This window comes from Salvelinus namaycush, unplaced genomic scaffold (assembly GCF_016432855.1).
Source record: "Salvelinus namaycush isolate Seneca unplaced genomic scaffold, SaNama_1.0 Scaffold243, whole genome shotgun sequence".
Taxonomy (NCBI): Eukaryota; Metazoa; Chordata; class Actinopteri; order Salmoniformes; family Salmonidae; genus Salvelinus; species Salvelinus namaycush.
Genome location: NW_024059264.1, coordinates 92,432 through 107,765, shown reverse-complemented (window position 1 = coordinate 107,765; position 15,334 = coordinate 92,432). Strand labels below are relative to the sequence as shown.

At 25.2% G+C, this 15,334-nt stretch overlaps 1 protein-coding gene across 1 annotated transcript in view; it reads right to left on the bottom strand.

Moving 5' to 3' along the window:
- The window catches only part of LOC120038931 (glutamate receptor 3-like), a 32,561-nt gene extending 17,271 nt beyond the window's left edge, over window positions 1–15,290 (bottom strand). Inside the window, exon 1 of the mRNA XM_038984472.1 lies at window positions 15,135–15,290. Coding sequence (XP_038840400.1) covers window positions 15,135–15,290 — 156 coding nt within the window. The remainder of the gene's footprint in view (window positions 1–15,134) is intronic.
- Between the last annotated feature and the right edge of the window lie 44 nt (window positions 15,291–15,334).

The following is a 15,334-nucleotide window of genomic DNA, read 5'->3' as shown; positions in this document are numbered from 1 at the left end:
ACCAACTGCTAAGTGAGACAGTATATAGTGTAGAACCAACTACTAGTGGACAGTATAATAGTGTAGAACCAACTGCTAGTGGACAGTATAATAGTGTAGAACCAACTACATGGACAAAAAATTGTAAGCTAGTGGACAGTATAATAGTGTAGAACCAACTACTAGTGGACAGTATAATTAGTGTAGAACCAACTACTAGTGGACGTATAATAGTGTAGAACCAACTACTAGTGGACAGTATAATAGTGTAGAACCAACTACTAGTGGACAGTATAATAGTGTAGAACCAACTGCTAGTGGGACAGTATAATAGTGTAGAACCAACTACTAGTGGACAGGTAATAGTGTAGACCAAACTACTAGTGGACAGTATAATAGTGTAGTAACAACACTGACTAGGGACAGTATATAGTGTAACCACTGCTAGTGGACAGTAATAGTGTAGAACCAACTACTAGTGGACAGTATAATAGTGTAGAACCAACTGCTAGTGGACAGTATAATAGTGTAGAAACCAACTACTAGTGGACAGTATAATAGTGTAGAACCAACTGACTAGTGGACAGTATAATAGTGTAGAACCAACTACTAGTGGACATGATATAATAGTGTAGAACCAACTATAGTGGACAGTATACTAGTGTAGAACCAATACTACTATGGACAGTATAATAGTGTAGAACCAACTACTAGTGGACAGTTAATAGTGTAGAACCAACTACGTAGTGACAGTATATTAGTGTAGAAACCAACTGACTAGTGACAGTATAATAGTGTAGAACCAACTACTAGTGGACAGTATAATAGTGTAGAACCAACTGCTAGTGGACAGTAATAATAGTGAGAACCCAACTACTAGTGCGACAGTATAATAGTGTCAGAAACCAACTACTAGTGGACAGTATAATAGTGTAGAACCAACTACTAGTGGACAGAATAATAGTGTAGAACAACTACTATGGACAGTATAATAGTGTAGAACCAACTACTAGTGGACAGTATAATAGTGTAGAACCAACTACTAGTGGACAGTATAATAGTGTAGAACCAAACTACTAGTGGACAGTAAATAGTGTAGAACCAACTGCTAGTGGACAGTATAATAGTGTAGAACCAACTGCTAGTGGACAGTATAATAGTGTAGAACAACTGCTAGTGGGACAGTATAATAGTGTAGACCAACTACTAGTGGACAGTATAATAGTGTAGAACCAACTGCTAGTGGGACGAATATAATAGTGTAGAACCAACTACTAGTGGACAGTATAATAGTGTAGAACCAACTACTAGTGACAGTATAATAGTGTAGAACCAACTACTAGTGGACAGATAATAGTGTAGAACCAACGCTAGTGGACTCGGTATAATAGTGTAGAACCAACTGCTAGTGGACAGTATAATAGTGACACTGCTAGGACGTATACAGTGTGAATCAACTACTAGTGGACATATAATAGTGTAGAAACCAACTGCTAGTGGACAGTATAATAAGTGTAGAACCAACTACTAGTGGACAGTATAATAGTGTAGAACAACTACTAGTGGACAGTAAATAGTGTAGAAACCAACTGCTAGTGGACAGTATAAAGTGTAGAACCAACTTGACTATGTGGACAGTATAATAGTGTAGAAACCAACTCACTATGTGGACAGCTATAATAGTGTAGAACAACTACTAGTGAGACAGTGTAATAGTGGAGGTAGAAACCAACTACTAGTGGACAGTTTAATAATCAGTGTAGAGAACCAATACTAGGACAGTATAATAGTGTAGAACCACTACTAGTGGACAGAATAATAGTGTAGAACCAACTCTAGTGCGACAGTATAATAGTGTAGAACGCAACTTACTAGTGGACAGTATAATAGTGTAGAACCAACTACTAGTGGACAGTAATATGTAGAAACAACTACTAGTGGACAGTATAATAGTCTAGAACCACTGCTAGTGACAGTATATAGTGTAGAACCAACTGCTAGTGGACAGTATAATAGTCTAGAAACCAACTGCATAGTGGACAGTATAGATAGTGTAGGACAACAAACTACTAGTGGACAGTATAATAGTGTAGAACCAACTGCTAGTGGAAGTTATAATAGTGTAGAACCAACTATTAGTGGGACAGTATATAGTGTAGAACCAAACTACTAGTGGGGACAGTATAATAGTGTAGAAACAACTACTGTGGACAGTATAATAGTGGTAGGAACCAACTACTAGTGGACGTAATATAGTGTAGAACCAACGCTGACGGTAAATATGTAGGAACAGTATAATAGTGTATACCAACTACTAGTGGACAGTCTAAGTGTAGAACAACTATAGTGGACAGTATAATAGTGTAGAACCAACTGCTAGTGGACAGTATAATAGTCTAGAACCAACTGCTAGTGGACAGTATATAGTGTAGAACCAACTACTAAGTGGACAGTATAATAGTGTTAGAACCAACACTAGTGGACAGTATAATAGTGTAGAACCAACTACTAGTGGACAGTATAATAGTGTAGAACCAACTACTAGTGGACAGTATATAGTGTGAACCAACTACTAGTGGACGTATAATAGTGTAGAACCAACTGCTAGTGGACAGTATAATAGTGTAGAACCAACTACTAGTGGACAGTAGTAAATAAGTGTAGAACAACTCTAGTGGACAGTATACTAGTGTAGAACCAACTACTAGGGACAGTATAATAGGTAGAACCAACTACTAGTGGACAGTTATAATGAGTGTAGAACCAAACTAATAGTGGACAGTATAATAGGTGTAGAACCAACTACTAGTGGACAGTATACTAGTGAGAACCAACTACTAGTGGACAGTATAATATGTAGAACCAACTACTAGTGGACTATAATAGTGTAGACCAACTACTAGTGGACAGTATAATAGTGTAGAACCAACTACTAGTGGACAGTATAATAGTGTAGAACCAACTACTAGTGGAACAAGTATAATAGTGTAGAACCAACTGCAGTGGACAGTATAATAGTGGTAGAAGCAACTACTAGTGGACAGTATAATAGTGTAGAACCAACTATAGTGACGCTAAATAGTGTAGAACACTCTAGTGCGGGGACAGTATATAGTGTAGAACCAACTACTAGTGGACAGTATAATAGTGTAGAACCAACTGCTAGTGGACAGTTATCATAAGTGTAGAACCAACTACTAGTGGACAGTATAATAGTGTAGAACAACTACTAGTGGACATATAATAGGTAGAAACCAACTACTAGTGGACAGTATTATAGTGTAGAACCAACTGCTAGTGGACAGTATAATAGTGTTAGAAACCAAACTGACTAGTGGACAGTATAATAGTGTAGAAACCAACTACTAGTGGACAGCTGTAGAATATGTGTAGAACCAACTACTAGTGGACAGTATATAGTGTAGAACCAACTACTAGTGGACAGTATAATAGTGTAGAACCAACTGCTAGTGGTACAGTATAATAGTGTAAGAACCAAAGTACTAGTGGACAGTATAATAGTGTAGAACCAACTGCTAGCGGACAGTATAATAGTGTAGAACCAACTACTAGTGGACAGTATAATAGTGTAGAACCAACTGCTAGTGGACAGTATATAGTGTAGAACCAACTGACTAGTGGACAGTATAATAGTGTAGAACCAACTACTAGTTGACCGTATATAGTGTAGAACCAACTGCTAGTGGACAAGTATAATAGTGTAGAACCAATATAGTGGACAGTGATAATAGTGAGAACCAACTAACTAGTGGACAGTATAATAGTGTAGACCAACTACTAGTTGACAGTATAATAGTGTAGATAGAACCAACTACTAGTGGACAGTATAATAGTGTAGAACCAACTACTCAGTGGACAGTATTATATGGAAGTATAATATTAGTGTAATATCCATATTTGAAGTATAATATTATTAATAATTAATATAATTAAATATTATTAATTTATTATTATTTTATTTATATATATTTAAATTTTAATTAATTATATATTATTATATTTATATTATGTAATATAGATATAATTTAATAATTTATAATTTAAATTATAAGATAAATAATTTATTTTAATTATATATTTATATTATATATATAATAATATTTTTTTTAAAATTATAATTTAATATTATAATTTTTTTATTATTAATTTTTAATTTATATTTTAATGTAGCACCCAAATACTAATTAATAAATACCTTATATTAATATTATATATTAATAATTAATTATCTTAAATATAATAATTTTATAATTTATTAATCTAATTTTTATATTTATTACATATAATGCAATTAATATTATTTTTTAATTTTATAATTATTTTACAATTCTCTTAAATTATTATATAATATTTTAAATTTTTAATATATTATTTTAATAATATATAATATATTTTATATATTAATATTTATTTATTTTATATATTTTACATACATATTATTAATTATAATATAATATATAATATATTGTATATTATATATATTTTATTAATTATTTTAAAATATATTTTTTAAATATTTATTTAAATATATTATTTTACTTTATATATATAATTTATAATATTAATTTATATTAATTTTTTAATTATAACTATTAATTTTATTTTATCTTAATTATATATTTTTATTATTAATATAATAACTATAATTATAATATTAATTATATATATTATTAATATTATATAATTAATTATATAATATTATATAAAATTTTATTATTTATATTTAGTATTATATTTAAATATCAATATATTAGATAATAAAATAATAATTTTATTAATATGGTGTGTATATTTTTTAAAGATTTGTAAAGTATTTAACAGGTTAATTATTTTATATATAAAATTGATATAGTAATAATGTATGAATTTAAGGTTAATTATAGTTTATGTATATTGGAGTATTAATTTAATATGATAAATTGAAGAACAAATATGTAATTATATTATGGTGATTATAGTATATGGTAACAGTATAATTAATAAGTTAATTATAATAAATTAGTATATAGTAATTTTTTATAATTAATTAAAATATATATAATTATTAAATATATAATGTTAAATTAATTAATAATTTAATATTTTATTTTTTGATTAATATGTATATTGTATAAATAGAGATATTGATAATTTATAATTAAATAATAGTATTTAATTTATTAATATTAAATTTTATAATTTAAATTATATGAAATAATATTATTATTATAATTTTTAATGTAAATATATTAATTAAAATAATTATAATATTATTAATGATTATATTATTAATTATATTAATTAGAGTTAATTATTAATTAATAATATTTTTTAATAATAATTTATATTTTAATAAATAATTATATTTAATATTTAATTATTCTATTTTTAAGTATTATATAGATATTTATATTATATAATAGTATATAATATATTATTTTATTTTTAATTTTATTTTATAATGATAATGATTGATATTAATTTAATATAATTATAAATTTATTATATTATATAATATTCTAACCTTTTAGTTATATAAATATGATATATTAATTATTATTAATATGTTATATAATTAAAATTAAGTATTAATTAATAATTAAAGTTTTTTTTTTTTATAAATGAAAGTATGATAACTATTAATATTTTCTTTATAATTATATATTTAGATTGTTTAGATATATTTAATATTATTTAATTTATAATTTATTATAGTATAATATAATATTTTATTATTATATTCTTTTTTTAGTTATATAAAGATAATTTTAATTATGGTTATTTATATTTATATTATATTTTATATATATATATATTTTATATATATTATTATTGATTTTTATATTTATAATTATTTTTATATTAGATTTAATTAGTTTAATTATATAATTTTTAATTAAGAATATTATTATTCATATATAATATTATTAATTTTTTGATTAATAAATTATCATTTATTTTGTTTAATATTAATATTATTATTAAATAGTTATTTTATTATAATTTTAATATATTATAATTAATATTTATATTTTAGTTTATATAGAACTATAGATTTAAATTTATTTAAATTTTTATATATATTTAATTTATATTGATTTTTAAATATAATTGTAATGTTTATAGTATTATTTTTTATATTAATTAATTTTTAATATAAATCTATCTTATAATAATTATTATATTATAAATATTTATAATATTATTAAATTTAATTATATGTTATAATTAATTATGATTTTATTTATTTTTTTGGTATATTGAATATAATTTGTTATAATATTTTTATTATTTTAATAATTTATAATTAAAATATAATTAATTGTTTTTATTATACTATAATTAATAAAGATATTAATATTATATTATATACTTAATAATTAATAATATTAAATAAATTATAATTATTTCTTATTGTAACTTTATATATATTCTTATTCTATATTATCATTTTAAAAATTTTATATTTTTATAATAATAAATTTTTTTTAGTTAATATTATAATTTTAATAATTATTTTATAAATTATATAATAATAATATAATATATAAATAATTAAATTAATATATTATATTAATGTTAAATATATTATTAATAAATAATTGATAGATTGTTATATATTAAAATTAATGAGATTTTTTAATTATAATATAATAATATTATTATATTATTTTATGTATTAATGAATATGAATAATATTAATTTATTATATTGATTTATAGTGATAATTATTAATATATATTATATGTATTATCTGAATAATAAAGTATTATATTTTATTATTATATAATAACTATTATATTATTATTAATATAAATTATTAAAAATTATAAAATATACTTATTTTTTTTTAGTATATATTATATTTAATATTAATATTTGTTATTATTAATTTTAATTTTATAAATAATAAATATTATATTTTAATTTAGATTTTTTAATAATTTTAAAAATTAAGTTATATAAATATAAATTTATTATTAGTATTTAAGGTATAAATTTATAATTTTAATGTTTGTTATTAATTTGTATATTAAGATTTTAATTTTCTTATTTATTATATTGTATAATTTTATAATTTCTATTTGAATTTATATATAAGACTTATATTTAAATTTTAATATTATAATAGATTATATAAATAATGTAATATTATTATGTATATTTAATTTTTTATATAATTATTAGTAGTTTATTTTTTTATATAAAAATAATATTTTAATTATATAATTAATATATATTATGTATATTTTTATTAGTGATAAATATTTTTATAATTAATATATTATATAAATATTTATAGTATATTATATAATATATATATATATATTTATATTTAATGAAAATAGTATTGATATTATAAATGTTATATTTATTTAATAATATTATATATTATTTAAATAATAATATTTAATTTTATAATTATTAATTTAAAGATTATAATTTGTTTTATTATTTTATAAATATTTAATAATAAGTATAATATATAATAAATAATATAATTATATATATATTATTAGTTTATATATTTTATAAAATATTATTATATTATTTATAATAATTAATATATATATTATTATTATTATGTATTATTAATAATTATGATTTAATTATATATTTTTAATTTTTAATATAATTTATTAATTATATTATATTGTATTTTTTTTTTTATAATAAATAAGTATATATCTATAATTTTTTTAAATAAATTATTAATAATTATTTTGTTTAATATATTATCTTATAAATGTATTTTAATAATAATTTTTAGAATAATTATTATTATTTATTGATTGAATTATTTATTATATTAATTATTTTATATTCATTTTTATTATTGATAACTTCAATATTAATATTATATATAGATTTTGAATATATATTTATATAATAAAAAATAAATATTTAGATATAATATTATAAATTAAATTTTTAAGTAAGAATAATAAATGTAAATTTAGTATTAATTATTATATAATTAATTAATAAATTTTATAATTAATAATGATATTAGTTATTTTAATTATAATATATTAATTTTTTTTATTTTTATATTATATTATATTATATTATATAATTTTTATTTATTTATTATATATAATATTTTATTTAATTTTTTTATTAAATAATATATTATTATTATTAATATCATTATATTAATTTATTATAAATAAATATTTAAATTTTATAATTTTATAATTTATAAATTAAATGTATATTTATTTTTTATTTTAAATATATATTATATATTATTATTATTTCATTTAATTTAATTATTATATATAATTAATAATAATTATGTTTTAGAATATATATGTTAATTAATTATTAAATTTATTATTTTTTTTTATTTAAATATCTTATAAATTTATATTTATATACATATTATTATTATAATAATATTATTTAAATTATAATATTATATTTATTTTTATTTAATTAATTAATAATTTTATATTTTTTTTTTAAATAATTATTTTATTTTTAATATTATTTATTTAAATTTTAATTAATTAATATTATAATATTTTTATTATTTTAATAATATTTAATTTATTTAATAAATTCTAATTATTACTATAATATAATTTATTAATTTTAAATTATATTAATAAATTATATTATATTAATAATAAATTTATTTTTTTATATTATTTATAAATGATAGTTAATAATTTATTTTATAATAAACTATATTTATTAATTTTTTATATATTTATTAATTTATTATATATAATATTATACTATAAAAAATAATATTATAATTTATTTTAATTAATATTATTAAATAATAATTTAATTAATAATTTTATTATAAATTTTTATTAATTAATTATTATTTTAATAGTATAAAAATTATTAAAATTTTATTTTATAATAATATTATATATAATAATAATTAACTAATATTTAAATTATATTTATAATAATATATTAATATATAATTTTTATATAATATATAATAGTTTAATTTATAATAATATATAATATTTATATTATTTATAATTTTTAATTATTAATTTTTATTATTTTTTATTATAATTATATTTAATTATTATATTTATTATTTATATATATATAATTATATATTTATAATTATAATTTTTAATAATTTTATATATTAAATTGATCATTTATATTGATTATATATATTATATTTATAAATAATTATCTATATTTAATTATTTTTTTATTATAATTTTTTTTAATTTATTAATTAATAATATATTAATTATTAAATTTAAATTAATTTAATACATTACAAAATATAATATATATATATTTTATTAATTATTATATAATATTATTATATTATTTATACTTATAATAATTATTTATAATATTTAATATATATATTATTTTAAGTATATAAATTAATTAATATTAAAAATATATTATTTTTTATAATAAATAATAATATATATTAATTTAAATATATAATTTAATTATTATTATATTTTATATTTATTAATATAATTATAATATATAGTATATATTATAATTATTTTTATTTTTATTTTAATAATATTATATTTTCTATATATAATAGGTAGAACCAACTGCTAGTGGAGTATAATAGGTAGACCAACTACTAGTGGACAGTATAATAGGTAGAACCACCTTAGTGGACAGTATAATAGTGTAGAACCAACTAATAGTGGACAGTATAATAGTGTAGAACAACTACTAGTGGACAGTATAATAGTGTAGAACCAACCTAGTGGACAGTATAATAGTGTAAACCAACTCTAGTGGACAGTTAATAGTGTAGAACCAACTGCTAGTGGACAGTATAATAGTGTAGAACCAACTCTAGTGGACAGTATAATAGTGTAGAACCAACTATAGTGGACAGTTAATAGTGTAGAACCAACTAGCTAGTGGACAGTATAATAGTGTGAGAACCAACTACTAGTGGGACAGTATAATAGTGTAGAACAACTCAGTGGACAGTATAATAGTGTAGAACCAACTACTAGTGGACAGTTAATAGTGTAGAACCAATACTAGTGGACAATATAATAGTGTAGAACCAACTACTAGTGGACAGTATAATAGTGTAGAACCAACTACTAGGGAACAGTAAAATAGGTAGAAACCAACTACTAGTGGACAGTATACTAGTGTAGAACCAACTACTAGTGGACAGTATAATAGGTAGAACCAACTACTAGTGGACAGTATAATAGTGGTAGAAACAACTCTAGTGGGACAGTATAATAGTGTAGAACAACTACTAGTGGACAGTATAATAGTGTAAAACAAACTGACTATGGACAGTATAATAGTGTAGAAACCAACTCTAGTGGACAGTATATAGTGTAGAACCAACTACTAGTGACAGTATAATAGTGTATGGAACCAATACTAGTGGACAGTATAATAGTGTAGAACCAACTACTAGTGGACAGTATAATAGTGTAGCACCAATACTAGTGACAGTAAATAGTGTAGAACCAAATAGCTAGTGGACAGTATAATAGTGTAGAACCAACTGCTTAGTGGACGTTATATAGGTAGAACCAACTGACTACGTGGACAGTATTATAGTGTAGAACCAACTGCTAGTGGACGGTATAATAGTGTAGAAACAACTACTAGTGGACAGTTATAGTGTAGAAACCAACTGCTAGTGGACGATATAATAGTGTAGAACCAACTACTAGTGGACGGTATAGTGTAGAACCAACCTGTGGACAGTATAATAGTGTAGAACCAAACTGCTAGTGGACAGTATAATAGTGTAGAACAACTACTAGTGGACGTATAATAGTGTAGAACCAAATACTAGTGGACAGTATAATAGTGTAGAACACAACTGCTAGTGGACAGATAATAGTGTAAACCAACTACTAGTGACAGTATACTAGTGTAGAACCAACTACTAGTGGACAGTATAATAGTGTAGAACCAACTCTAGTGGACAGTATAATAGTGAGTAGTAGAACCAACTGCTAGTGGACAGTATAATAGTGTAGAAACCAACTCTAGTGGACAGTATAATAGTGTAGAAACCAACTACTAGTGGACAGTATAATAGTGTAGAACCAACTACTAGTGACAGTATAATAGTGTTAAACCAAACTACGTGGACAGTATAATAGTGATAGTAGAACCAACTACTAGTGGACAGTATAATAGTGTGATAGAACCAACTACTAGTGGACAGTATAATAGTGTAGAACCAAATACTAGTGGACAGGTATAATAGTGTAAAACCAACTACTAGTGGACAGTTATAATAGCTGTAGTTAAGAACCAACTACTAGTGGACAGTATAATAGTTAGAACCAAACCTAGTGGAACAGTATAATAGTGTAGAACCAACTGCTAGTGGACAGTATAATAGTGTAGAACCAACTGCTAGTGGACAGTATAATAGTGTAGAACCAAAATCTAGTGGACAGTATAATAGTGTAGAACCAAACTATAGTGGACAGTATAATAGTGTATAGAACCAACTTACTAGTGGACAGTATAATAGTGTAGAACCAACCTAGTGGACAGTATAATAGTGTAGAACCAACTGCTAGTGGACAGTATTAAAAAAAATAAAAAAAGTTGTAGAACCAACTGCTAGTGGACAGTATAATAGTGATAGAACCAACTACTAGTGGACAGTATAATAGTGTAGAACCAACTGCTAGTGGACCAAGTAAATAGTGTTAGAACCTAAAATGCTAGTGGACAGTATAATAGTGTAGAACCAACTACTAGTGGACAGTATAATAGTGTAGGAAACAACTACTAGTGGACAGTATAATAGTGTAGAACCAACTACTAGTGGACAGTATAATAGTGTAGAACCAAACTACTAGTGGACAGTATAATAGTGTAGAACCAACTATAGTGGACAGTATATAGTGTAGAACAACTAATAGTGGACAGTAATAGTGTAGAACCAACTACTAGTGGACAGTATAATATAGGAGAACCAACTGCTAGTGGACAGTATAATAGTTGTAGAACCAACTGCTAGTGGACAGATAATAGTGTAGAACCAACTACTATGGACAGTATATAGTGTAGAACCAACTACTAGTGACAGTATAATAGTGTAGAACCAACTATAGTGGGACGTATAATAGTGTAGAACCAACTACTAGTGGACAGTATAATAGTGTAGAACCAACTCTAGTGACAGTATAATATGTAGAACCAACTTAGTGGACAGTATAATAGTGTAGAACCAAACTACTAGGGACAGTATATAGTGTAGAACAACTACTACTAGTGGACAGTATAATAGTGTAGAACCAACTACTAGTGGACAGTATAATAGTGTAGAACCAACGCTAGTGGACAGTATAATAGTGTAGAACAACTACTAGTGGACAGTATAATAGTGTAGAACCAATACTAGTGGACAGTATAATAGTGTAGAACCAACTACTAGTGGACAGATAAATAGTGTAGAACCAACTACTAGTGGACAGTATAATAGTGTAGAACCAACTACTAGTGGACAGTATAATAGTGTAGAACCAACTACTAGTGGACAGTATAATAGTGTAGAAAGCCAACTACTAGTGGACAGTATAATAGTGTTAGAACCAACTACTAGTGGACAGTATAATAGTGTAGAAACCAACTACTAGTGGACAGTTATAATAGTGTAGAACCAACTCTAGTGGACGTATAAATGTAGAACCAACTCTAGTGGACAGTATAATAGTGTAGAACCAACTGCTAGTGGACAGTATAATAGTGTAGAACCAACTATATGGACAGTATAATAGTGTAGAACCAACTGCTAGTGGACAGTATAATAGTGTAGAACCAATACTAGTGGACAGTATAATAGTGTAGAACCAACTACTAGTGGACAGTTAATAGTGTAGAACCAAATGCTAGTGGACAGTATAATATCTAGAACCAACTGCTAGGGGACAGTATAATAGTGTAGAACCAATACTAGTGGACAGTATAATAGTGTAGAACCAACTACTAGTGGACAGTATAATAGTGTAGAACAACTACTAGTGGACAGTATAATAGTGTAGAACCAATACTAGTGGACAGTATATAGTGTTGAACCAACTACCTAGTGGACGTATAATAGTGTAGAAACCAAATAGTAGGGACAGATATATAAGTGTAGAACCAACTACTAGTGGACAGTATAATAGTGTAGAACCAACTACTAGTGGACAGTATAATAGTGTAGAACCAACTACTAGTGGACAGTATAATAGTGTAGAACCAAACATCTAGTGGACATGTAATAGTGTAGAACCAACACTAGTGGACAGTATAAATAGTGTAGAACCAACTACTAGTGGACAGTATAATAGGTGTAGAACCAACTACTAGTGGACAGTATAATAGTGTAGAACCAACTACTAGTGGACAGTATAATAGTGTAGAACCAACTACTTTGTGGGACAGTATAATAGTGTAGAACCAAAACTAGTGGACAGTATAATAGTGTAGAACCAACTATAGTGGACAGTAAATAGTGTAGAACCAACTGCTAGTGGGACAGTATAATAGTGTAGAACCAAACTGCTATTGGACAGTATAATAGTTAGAAACAACTATGCTAGTGGACAGTCTAATAGAGTAGAACCAACTACTAGTGGACAGTATAATAGTGTAGAACCAACTGCTAGTGGACAGTATAATAGTGTAGAACCAACTACTAGTGGACAGTATAATAGTGTAGAACCAACTACTAGTGGACAGTATAATAGTGTAGAAACCAACTACTAGTGGACAGTATAATAGTGTAGAACCAAATACTAGTGGACAGTTAATAGTGTAGAACCAACTACTAGTGGACAGTATAATAGTGTAGAACCAATACTATAGTGGACAGTATAATAGTGTAGAACAACTGCTAGTGGGACAGTATAAATAGTTAGAACCAACTACTAGTGGACAGTATAATAGTTAGAAACCAACTACTAGGTGGACAGTATAATAGTGTAGAACCAACTACTAGTGGACAGTATAATAGTGTAGAACCAATTCTAGTGGACAGTATATAGTGTAGAACCAACTACTAGTGGACAGTATAATAGTGTAGAACCAACTACTAGTGGACAGTATAAGAGTAGAACAAAAAGTAGTGGACAGTATCATAGTTAGAACCAACTCTAGTGGACGTATAATAGTGTAGAACCAACTACTACGTGGGACAGTATAATAGTGTGGAACCAACTACTAGTGGACAGTATATATAGTGTAGAAAACAACTACTAGTGGACAGTATATAGTGTAGAACCAATATGTGGGACAGATAATAGGTAGAACATACTACGTGTCAGCAACTAGACAGTATATAGGCTAGAACCAACTAATAGGGACAGATAATAAGTGTAGAACAATACTGTAGTGGACAGTAAATAGTGTAGAACCAAACTAGTGGACAGATAATAGTGTAGAACCAACTACTGGGGACAGTAATAGGTAGAACCAATACAGTGGACAGATAATAGTGTAGAACAAATACTAGTGGACAGTGTAATAGTGTAGAACCAACTACTAGTGGACAGTATAATAGTGTAGAACCAACTACTAGTGGACAGTATAATAGGTAGAACCAACTACTAGTGGACAGTATAATAGTGTAGAACCAACTACGTAGTGAGACAGTGAATAGTGTAGAACCAAACTACTAGTGGACAGTATCATAGTGTAGAACCAAACTACTAGTGGACATATAATTAGTGTAGAACCAACTACTAGTGGACAGTATAATAGTGTAGAAACCAACTCTAGTGGACAGTATATAGTGTAGAAACCAATACTAGTGGACAGTATAATAGTGTAGAAACCAAACTAGTGGACAGTATAATAGTGTGAACCAAATAAATAGTGGACAGTAAAATAGTGTAGAACCAACTGCTAGTGGACAGTATATAGTGTAGAACCAAATCTAGTGGACAGATAATAGTGTAGAAACCAAATACTAGTGGACAGTACTAATAGTGTAGACCAACTAGCTAGTGGACAGTATAATAGGTAGAACCAACTACTATGGACAGTATAATAGCCTTAGAACCAACTATAGTGGACAGATAATAGTGACATCCCCCATGTCTCATCATGGAATTGGTGGTCGGGGCCTGTTGAAATCCCCATGTCTCATCTGGAATGGTGGTCAGGGGCCTGTTGACATCCCCATGTCTAATCATGGAATGGTGTCGGGCCTGTGATGAAAATCCCCCATGTCTCATCTGGATGGTGGGTTCAAGGGCCTGTTGACATCCCCATGTCTCATACTGGGAATGGTGGTCGTTGGTCCTGTTGACAATCCCCATGTCCTTCATCATGGAATGGTGGTCGGGGCTGTTGACAATTCCCATGGTCTAGTCATGGAATGTGGTGAGTGCCCTGTTTTTTGAAATCC